The 10,585-nt window shown below is 44.0% G+C and overlaps 1 protein-coding gene across 1 annotated transcript; it reads right to left on the bottom strand.

Moving 5' to 3' along the window:
* Positions 1-1,101: 1,101 nt before the first annotated feature.
* Positions 1,102-9,501, bottom strand: cercam (cerebral endothelial cell adhesion molecule). The gene is made up of 12 exons (XM_037484598.2): positions 8,908-9,501; positions 7,898-8,008; positions 7,363-7,480; positions 7,020-7,154; positions 6,675-6,879; positions 6,450-6,569; positions 6,290-6,366; positions 5,789-5,895; positions 5,339-5,471; positions 4,792-4,919; positions 4,124-4,327; positions 1,102-2,735 (listed from the first exon to the last, which is right to left on the bottom strand). The coding sequence occupies exons 1-12, from the start codon at positions 9,108-9,110 to the stop codon at positions 2,501-2,503; spliced, it is 1,776 nt and encodes a 591-aa protein (XP_037340495.1). The 5' UTR covers positions 9,111-9,501; the 3' UTR covers positions 1,102-2,500.
* Positions 9,502-10,585: the final 1,084 nt, after the last annotated feature.

The raw sequence follows: 10,585 nt of genomic DNA, 5'->3' as shown, positions 1-10,585 counted from the left end.
TATTAAGAAACTGCGTGGAAGGGGATGTTGGGGTAACAGCTGTTGTTCAGAGCCCTCGAGGTTCACAGACCAAACCAAGCAGAAGCACAACTCATGATCTACATAAAACATCATGAATGGAGAATTTGTATGTGTGAGAAATGTCATAACCGGTCGTAGTAATCTTGCAGCAGGGGGATAAATGTTGATATGTGGTTTGAAAATCAAAAAACAGCCGTGCCTTCCCCAGCAGCACAACGTTATGAAACCGTGAGGCTGTGGCATTGAGCCGTATCCAACGCGCTGCCTGCCAAGTTGACCTCATGATTGGCCAACTCCAAGCCAGCAGCCAATAAGGCGCTGAGATCAGGTTGACTCCTGTGAGAGGAGGTTCTCTCCTGTTCATACAGGGCCAAGCAGGAGAGCTTGAACTAAGAGCTGCAGCCGATTGTTTGTGTGTGTGTGTGTGTGTGCGCATGTCATATAGTTGAATTACAGCATGATATGTACACACACATCTTGTACATGTGCAAGTGTGTGCTCTGCTGTGACCTACCTTTAATTACCTTTCCACCATTCAGATCTGTGACATGGTGTTCTAGAAGGATATAAGGTCAAGTAACCCAGATCATCCAACTCAAGAAAGTCGCAGCAGCTGCATGCCCGTGGGTCAATGTGTGCGAAGGCATACAGCCGTTTCTCTGTGCAAAGTGTGTGTGTGTGTGTGTGTGTGTGGAACAGGAAGCCAACTCTTTCAATGAATTGAATGTTGAAATCAAGTCTTGCTCTGACAATCTGTATCTTTAACTGGTGGTTAAGAAAAATGCTTTATGCTGCGTTACATTTGACTGTTGGATAAATATTATATGATAGGACTTGCTGTACCTTAACTTGAACAGAACTGACAGCTTAACATTTTCGTTAAGAGGTCAATATAAATTAAATAAGAGTTATGTCACTATTATAGAAGTGTATGAATAAAACAATAACTATGCGGTCACCCCTTTTTCAAATTTCCATCTTTGAGTTAACAAAAAGAAAAACAGAACCATCTTGTGGTGGATTTCTGTCAATGAAACTCCTAAAAGGCCTTTTTATTTGATTGACCATATACTTCAGTACTTCTCTATCAACAGAAAGTTTATTAACGGATACAAAACTCAATGACATAATAAAAACAATTTGTCAGAAAACATTGCAATACAACTTTCCCAGCATGATATAACATCTGAATACAGATGTATTGCACAAAGACACAAACACAGAGGCTTTTGCCAGAAAAGCAATGGAAATTTGCTTTCTTTGCGTCACGTCTTGTGACTCATCCGTCAACTTTATCAAGAAACACTCGACAAATAAATTAAGACAGAAGGAAAAGATGACTTGCTTAGCACTTAACTGATCAACATGATTTAAATCCTCAAGAGGCATCAAAATAACATCATCAGCTACCTGCATTGCTACACTGTGCATCTTTCCAAACATTTGAAGATTTAAGGGTCCCAGTGATGCCTTAAGAGTGAATAAGGCTTTTCTACTGGATTACAGTTGCAATTTAATTGCAGTAACGGTACTTACCAGGAATTCACATCTCAACATTCATTGGTTCATTGGTTCACGAAACAGTTTCCAATTTGAATTTCTTATTAGAAAATATGTGGTACATGGTAATCACAGTATATTATAAACATGACACACATGTACACTCACTAGTTGTGGAGTGTTATAATACTAAGAATATATACTTGTAACTCGCACCCGAATCTGATCCTGTTGACTGGTTCCAAAATTGGTGTGTGTATATTTTGTAGTTTTAGCTCAAGAATAATGGATTATATTATTTATATTCTAGTCTAAATTAATACCATTTTGATACTTTAGAAAAAGCTTTTTAAAGCTTAAAAAAACCCAAAACAAACTGACCTAAAAATCAAATTTCCTTGGCTAAATGTAAAAAACATGTAAAACACAGACAAAGAAAAGATAGTCTAATGAGTCAATGAATGAATGAAAAAAATGAACAATAACAGGGGGAGAAAACAATACAACCGATACCAACAGCAGACTTGTGAACAGTGCAGCTACTGAAGCCTCAGTCAGCACACAAAAGATCCTGTCAAGTTACCGCTTTTAAAATGCTGTCCAATTAATATTATAGGAATCCAATCACGAGCACTCAAACCAATACTAGCATACGTTAAAAAAATGCTTCTGTTGTCAGCCATGCCAACTGTATCCATTCTCATCATATTAAAATGCCTCAATAAAAGATGAAAAAAGAGTGAGAGAGGGTTGTCTGACATCTGTGCACGTATTAAAAGACATTTCTTTACAAACCACCACACTTAAGACTCTCCCTGATGTTGTTTTCGATTAAAAAAAAATATCCTCCTAAGCCACACATTTGCTGTTAAGTTGTACATAAAACTGGGGAAAAATCATCTCTCCTCAGCATCGGTCTCTCTGACCTCGTGGCCTTTTAACCTTCAGGTCCTCCGCAGTTGCGACTGCCTCGCAGCAGCTAAAGTTCGTCCTTGTAGGACGCTGACAGCACGTCGGCGGGCGGCGGCGCCCCTTTCAGGGTCTTGTGGGAGCCCCTCCAGTCGGTGCGTACCGTGTCATCGTCCCACAGAGTCGAAGTCTCGGTGTCGCTGACCCACTGGGCATCGCCGGCGTAGTGGCACGGCTGCACCACAAGGGGGCGCGTGCTGAAGGCTTGTATATTTCTGTTGGGGAAATGGGACTTGTAGTCCTCACTGCAAAGAGACAACAGTGATAAAGATTATATAGATTGGATTGGTTTAGTTTGGATCATAACTGGCACAAAAAACTAAATATAAGGCCTGCATTAGAGAAACTAATTTATTTGACTAAAAATATTATAACTGGTTTTAATACGTTTTCATTTTCAATCAAGATCATAGTTATTTTGGGGATTTATTTGAAATCCACCGATTTCGACAACAGATGGAAACAGAGAGCCTTGTTGCTCTAGCTTCTCTTGGAAAGAGGGGCGACGGCAGCACCGCTGTGTAGTGTGCGGTCGGTGTGCATCCTTTGCGGACTAGTCAAGCATATCGAATTAGAACCACAGAGGTGAGAGAGAGAATAGAGAAAGTGGGTTGGCCATAAGCCAGTTCTCCACACATGACGGAGCACACAGACACTGCCAAGCCTGGTGGTTTGCAGGCCCCCCTCAGCCCAAGGTGCATTTCTTCTGCCAGAGTCAGTGCCCCATTTGAGTCTCAGTTGGTCTGCTAGATCATAACTGAGGGATGATGAGAAAAGTTGGTTGAGGGAGATTAGGGTTAGAAATTGGGTCAGGGCTGCAGAAATGCTGAAAATGAATAGAAAAAAGGGATTCTTGATGTGAAGAATGTATTTTATAAAACAAAAGTGTTCTCAAGATGACACAATTAACGCACGTGACAATTTATCTATATTTAAACATTTAAAGCAAATTAAATCTACAAGTGTCCTGCGTTAGGAGGCTGCAGAGCGGTGCCTTTAGGGAAAATGCTAATGTTAGCATGCTAACATGTCATGACGACAATGCTGAATGCTCTAAAGTTTGTACAGTAGAATGTGTACCATGCTAGTGGTATAGGTTTAGGGTGTTGGCATGCAAACACGTGGCACTAAACACTAAGTACAGCCGAGGCGGATGGTTTTGCTGCCATTTAAAGGGCCAGCAAAGTTATGTCCTCCAGACTGTCAGTACTAGTTCTTGGCAATCTGTCCAATTGGTTGAGTTGTCAACACATAAAAACGGGAATGTGAACCTCATGTTTGTGTTGGAAGCGAAAAAAAGTCATTTGGATTCCTCCTCATAATCTCATTCACCACCAAAAAAGCTGAGCACAAGTCTGCCACGGACACATCTGTATCCCTTCGGAAAAGAAGGGGCAATCAACTTTGCCTAAAATCCAAACAATCATTCTCAGAAAGACATGCTGCCATGAAGCACATCAAAAGAAGAACATTTTTTCGCGAAGATATAAAGACCAGCTTATTTGGTTCTTCCAGTTGAGCTCAAGTTGAACAAAATACTGCAACTAAACAATGTCTCCGACACGATCATCAAGATTAAAACAAGCAAAGCATGATTTGGATTAATTAGGGCATCGTGCGGTGTCATACATACTTGGGATGCTGGTCATACATGATGGGCAGGAATTCATCGACGGGGAGCATCTTGGACAGCGGCTCTGCGTTGAGCAGTTTCTGGGCTCCCTGCAGGGAGATGGCGTAGGACAGAGTCCAATGCGAGTAGCCGGCTATTGCCAGGTTGTGAATGTTCTCCACTGCCTCCTCCGTTACAGGATTCACCTGCTTCCTGCCAAAGTATCTGCAACGACGACGAGCCACAATGAGGAAAAAAGACATGGCTATATATAGACAGCCAGAGACCTGCAGCGAGGCCCATTCGCTTTGTTGCCACATGTGCTGGAAATCAATTTGGAGGGGTTGTCTTTTTTTTTTGCAGGATTTGCTCTGCACGTGTTAACCATTTTCAGAAAGTCACGCAAACACAGTATAAAGAAGAAGCTGCTCATTTCCAATCTTCACAGATGGATTGTTTCTACGGGCCTTTGATTTGTGTCGAAAGTTTTCTCATAAAATCTCAATTGAAAAGATTGATTTCGATGTCTTGCAGAGTCCTTAATCACAGAAACACAGATACACTAATGAGGGATGTGGATTTTCCCTCTTACTCCTGACCCCAACATGAGCCAACTGTAATGACTCAACCAAGACCTCAGTGATCCCCGCCTGAACAGGAACAGTGACAATAAAACGTGTCCGTCTTACATGATGTCCCAGTCCAGCTCCGCCTGCTCCACCTCCTCCATGAGCGTGAGGACTCGTCGTTTGAAGTTGGCTTGGAAACGAACGTCGTCTTCAAAGACGACTGCCTTGTCCATCTGCAGGTCCACCATCTGAGGAGAGAGGGAGGAAGACCAACAGATGCTCAAAGAATACAGAGGAGTACACCAAAAAAAAGAGACGGGACGGAGACAAAGAGGGATGAGTCTCAAATGGGTTTTGTTGGTCAAAATATGAACTGAGTGTCCCTGGAATACATGGTGGATTTAAGACGCTTGTGTCCTTTCTTTGGTGTATTTCCAATTTGGAAAAACCAAAGAAACCAAAGAAACATAAATAATAACTTAAAAGATTTGGGACTCTCGCATTTGACAAACAGATTTGATACAAAGTCCTGAGAGAAATCCTTCCATCAGAGTCTCTTGATCACAGCGCCGAGCTTAATCCTCTCATTACTTTACCTGAATGGTTCTCAGTGTGAGTCGAACCGACACACAGACTTCCACGTGTAAGCGTGTGTGTTTTTTCTCACCTCCTTCCAGATGAAGTAGTGGCTGAGGAAGCAGCCCACCTCTCCTTTAGTGAGGGTGCGTCCGGAGAACGGGTCGTAGTAGCCCGGCAGCAGGTCAACACCCAGGAGCTTAATGTCACTGCTGTTCAGTGCACTGCGCGCACACACACACACACACACACACACACACACACAGGTGTTATTGTAATCATATTCCCAAGGGGCAAGAGGAAAGGCAGGGACCTCAGATTAAGGGGAAGGTTACATATTTGAAATCTTTTAACATTGCACAGATGTCTGAATGGCCAAAATAAAAAGGAATAGAATTTGTATTGAATATCAGAATATTACTCCAAAAATACTCTAATGCAACACTATATTCCTGAAAGGAGTTCCATGTTATTTGTCTCCCTCGCTCTGATCCAGTTGATGGCTCCGCTGTATTAAGTGGTTCCCTGAGAGCGGACTCACTTCCCATCCACGGCGTCGACCACTTTGACGTCGATCTCGAGCTCGTTCAGAGAGAGCAGCATCCGCTCCCTGCGGTCGGGACGCCGCCGCAGATTAATCAGATATATCTGGGCAGAGGAGCACAATAAGATGTTTACCTCTGTAAACCCTGTACCTGCATGTCATTACTGAAATGTCCGTCATTAGACAAGTCTGTACTTTTTTAAACTAAAATTGTTCTGGTTGTTTTTTCAGTAATAACTGCCTTCCTTTTACTTGGATCAGTATTTCATGGCCCAATGTGTGAGTTCAAAACACATTTAGATGAATACCGATCTACAGATTTAGTGCAATTATGTGATAATAAACCCCAATATTGTGTTTTTGTTATAATCCTCAGACTCAAAAGTTGCAAAGTTAGGGTACAATGTTTTTTTAACAAATTAAATGTAAATGGATAGAAGCAAAATAGATATTCAAATAGCAAAATTGACCAGAAAAAGATAATGCCATGTCTCTTACCTCATCAAAGCCCATGAGGTCTCTCTGTTTGGGGAACATATGGACGTATCTTGAGGGGCGCATCGGAGGACCATCGACTGTTTGACGAAGAGGACACAGTTTATTTGTATTGCCTTTCAGCGTCTGTCGTTAACATCATCACCAGTGAATGCAATCTTACTCAAGGACTCAAGTTGGACATGGACAAAGTTGAGACGATCTTCTTCCACGCTCTGGTGCGGTTTGGCCGGGACGTTCAGGTAGCCGTAGCGCTCCTTGTTGCACAGATACATCTGCACCTCTGATCGGCATCAAAGACGCATCAATCATTAGCCTCATTTCATCCATTCATACATGGGAGACATTCATTGTCTCTCTCCGAAAGACGCGAGGAGCTCCAACCAACCTGCAGCGCGGCAGGAGAAGGCGAACACGATGATGTCGTCGTAGGGCCACGAGTAGTCCTTGTGAGGAGGGAAGAAGGCCAGTTTCTTCATGCCTTCCTTCCTTAAATCCAACAGCACGGTGGAGTGGATCATGGGCACCGGGAAGCAACCCAGCCTGTGACGATGGCGCGTTGGGAAATACTCGGCCGTTCGGCGGTAATAACCCTTGAGAGAGAGAGAGAGAGAGAGAGAGAGATGGCGTGAAGGGATTTTGATATAAAAATGTACATTTCTTTCCTTTTTAACAACCCAACATCGACATCACCTTCTAAACGAAGATGCGTCGCTATCCAGTGGGCGCTCACCTGTGGAGTGATGCCGCACCAGTAGTTGGAGTACGCTCCCTGAGAGTCCAGCATGGGGGCGACGGCCGACTTGTTCTCGGCCATCATCAGGTTGAGGGTTTCGGGGTTGGTGAGGATATTGTCTGTGTCGGCGTACTGAAACAAAGACGCCAAGGCAGGAGAGGGCGGGGGGGGGGGGGAGACAGGAGAGCGACTGGAGTCATTCGTCTCAGCAACAGGATGAACTCGTTCTTGGATGAAATGATAGCAGCGGAGCGGGAACAAATGGGACGGGATGAATCGAGGGGCGGAGCTTATTTGAATCTTACACTGCTGTCCCAAGAAAACGGCTCTTATTACGCACCAGGATGTAATCGGCCCACTGTTTCCTGGCGAAGTTGAGCGCCGCCTGCTTCAGCTTCATCACATACTCGTATCTGCTGTTGGGCCAATGCTTGGGACCCAACTCTCCTGCGTAGGACCTAAAGAAAGAGTCACATTAGGGACATTATAGCATATTGTTGCAACCTTTTCTCATATCTAAGTTAATTAGGCTGAATGGTTTGACTATGTGATAGCCACTGTATAACCAGCTTAAAAAAAACAGCTAGGCTGACAGTTTATAGCATTTAGTGACGGTAAGGAGATTAGCAGTCAAAATGTATGATTGGCATGCACAAACAATTTCCAGTAATGGCCTTTTCGACTCAGAGGCATGTCCGCACAGTCGAGGCGCGCGCTGCATCATTCCTTATTAGGCAAAGTGGAAAAGTGTGTTACCGTTTACGCAACCAGTTGCACATGCAGAGGTCCTAAAAGACGAACAGTAATGTGAGCTTGGATCTGCACAAGCTTACCCAGAACCCTGCCGTAAACACAGTACATGTGGTCTGACTCACGTGGGCTTCTCCATTGGTCTCCACTCGACGTAATGGTAGAACTTCTGCATGACGGTGAGCCACTCTTTGAGGATGGCCGTGGTGTTGTCAGTGTTGTGATCCGTGGCCGCCCTGGAGAGCACAGAGGAAGCAGGGCGTAAGACGGAGGGCTGTTGTGGTAAAGGATGCCGGTTCAATGGAGGGAACAGAGTTCCCAACACATCTTTAAGGAGTATAAACAATAACTCATCTCTGTGACGGAGTTGCGTATTTGTTTATTGTTTATGTTTTTCAAGCACATTCTTGATCAGGGGGAGCAGCCAACGGTTACGGCGTTATTGCATTTTCCCATCTTCCCGTCAGATATGGCTTCAAAGTCTTCTAAGCTTCCGACAATTCTTAAGAAAGTCGGTTTTTTTCCGAAAGAGAGGCCACCACAAAAAATCTCTAGGAAGGGGCGGGCCATTTGGTGCCTTAATGTTAATTCATTAGTATTAGTATTATTGTCATCCGCTGGACTTGTGTTGTTATTATCAACTTGTCAATTGATTTCTAGAAAACGCCATTTATGACTTTATTTGTATGAGGAAGGTCTACTTCAATATCCTACACACACACACACACACACACACGTACAAGTACACATGTATCGTTTATACATCTCCATAGATTGTGTCATACGAGGATCACTGCCATATCAGATCCTGCTTCACTAAATTAAACTAATGAGGCAAAGGGGTCACTTTACGACGCACGAGCTCCACGGGGGCTGCTAAAAACCCTTCGAGGAGGGTTTTTAATCACTAACGTCAGTCATATTTTCATTACGACGAATGCTCAGTTACAACAAGCTCTGCAGAGAAAGAACTAAACCCAACCGAAGGCAGAGTGAGTGGAAGGCGCACAAGGAACAGGGGGGGGGGGGGGGAACTGCTGCTTCCGCAAACTAATTTAAATGCCAATGACCTTTTGATCGGCTGCCACGGTGGGTTAAATGGGGGGGGGGGGGGGGGTCATGCAGGAGAACCCACCACACGGAGATGCGATCTTTGGGGTAGTTGAGCCTCTCCAGAGCTCCGAGGTAGTACGGCAGGGAATGAGCGCTGTTCCTGGCTAAAATGACGACGACCACCGTGGGAGGCTGCATCTTCGACTCCTCCGGGTACATTTCCTCCGAAAAGTAGCCGTCGGCGAGGAAAACCAAGGCCCCCAGAGCTAGAAAGTGCAGTAACATGGTGGAAAGCGGCGTCTCCCCCACGGCCCCGCTGGACGCGTCAGCAGTCCAAGAAAAAGAAGGAGAAGCTGCGTTTCTCCTCCGCCCCGGTTTATCTTACAAGGTTGCTCGCTTTTTCCGGGGACACATCCAAACGGGCCCACCGGGTGCTTATGTTACAACTTCCGCTTTGTAGCGGGAGCGCAGGGGGGGAAAAAGTGTGCGAAGGTTCTGGTGAACACGAAGGCGTGATTTGGCCTCATCGTGTTTCCTTCGTAAATCTCCGGAGACGCTTCTGGGAGCCAGGCAGTGTCGTGCAGGAGTTCACGTCCAGTCAGACAGAGCACTGCGAGATAATAAATCACATTTGGCCTCGTAATCTCCCTCCCCATGTGTCGAATATCAAGAAATCCGGTTAGAAAACCCGTTTAAAGAGATAATAAAACATCGTTGTTTGAATCGTCCGCTGTGGCTCTTTTCTCGATGTTACTGTGTTTGCGTAACATGTCACACACGACACACATTTAGAAGGCACTGTTGGCCTTTGCTTGTTTATAGCCTGCACATTGGCAATTAACATTTATTTTTTTATGGGATCAAAGTTGGTGAACGTCATGTCAATAACCAGTTGTTGGTGTGTGGATCCTTGCTGCAGGGTCAGGGATTCACCAGCAGAGGGAGGAACTGAGCCAAATGAAGCCCGCTATTGAAGCTGTGTGGGGTCGTACGGGTTTGTCTGGCTTATGATGAATGGTAACTAATTAGATTTTTTCAAATACTGCACATACGTAAGTAACAAGAGTTGAATGTATTTTACGTGAGTATTTTTCATTTTGCCGTACGTGTATTTGGCAACAACAATTACTTCTATGTTTGCAACTTACAACAAATGATGAATTTACATTGAGGGATGCATTGTTGCAAATACAAAACATGATATGCAGTATAAAGGAGTTTAAATGTAATAAAATATTCATTTTAATTAAAATCGCAGTCTGTTGGCCTGCTTCTAGAACTTAAAGGTGTTGTGTGTACGATTTGGTCACATGCTCCAAAAAAAGCAGGCAGCATTTCATTTCTAACAACTGGCTCCACACAACCTAAATTTACAATCATCTGCTTGGACGTCAAAGTTACTTATCTAAAACCCATCAAGGACAAAGCTCTAAGAGCCAATAAAAACAATGCAATACATTAACTACAAAACGTGTAAACGACTTTTGTTTTGTCCTTCACAACAAAAGAGAGAATTCTTCCCTGTGAGGAGAGTCAGCGGCAGCTCCGGCAGCTGGACTTTACAGCAGCAGCACAAATGACGCCGGTCCAATCGCCACCACTGAGGGATGAAACACAATACAGCTCACTGTAATCCATTCACATTTGGGTCTATTGTTTTTTTTTTAACAAAAACTCTTTATATCTAGTATTTTTTCCATCACTGTGTTAATCACACTTTCTTTTTATGGCCTGTTGTGGGTCAAAAGCCACTCAAGAGC

This window comes from Pungitius pungitius, chromosome 18, assembly GCF_949316345.1.
Source record: "Pungitius pungitius chromosome 18, fPunPun2.1, whole genome shotgun sequence".
Lineage (NCBI taxonomy): Eukaryota > Metazoa > Chordata > Actinopteri > Perciformes > Gasterosteidae > Pungitius > Pungitius pungitius.
Note: the sequence above shows the minus strand (reverse complement) of the source record. Positions and strands in the feature narration are given on the sequence as shown.

Bases quoted from the DNA above. Each gene is read 5' to 3' on its own strand.
- cercam (XM_037484598.2), bottom strand. From the start codon at position 9,110: ATGTTACTGCACTTTCTAGCTCTGGGGGCCTTGGTTTTCCTCGCCGAC. The intron at 8,009-8,907 runs GTGGGTTCTCCT...TGTGCTCTCCAG, and splicing joins AAAGATCGCATCTCCGTGTG to GGCGGCCACGGATCACAACA. The intron at 6,880-7,019 runs GTGAGCGCCCAC...CTCTCTCTCAAG, and splicing joins GGTGCGGCATCACTCCACAG to GGTTATTACCGCCGAACGGC.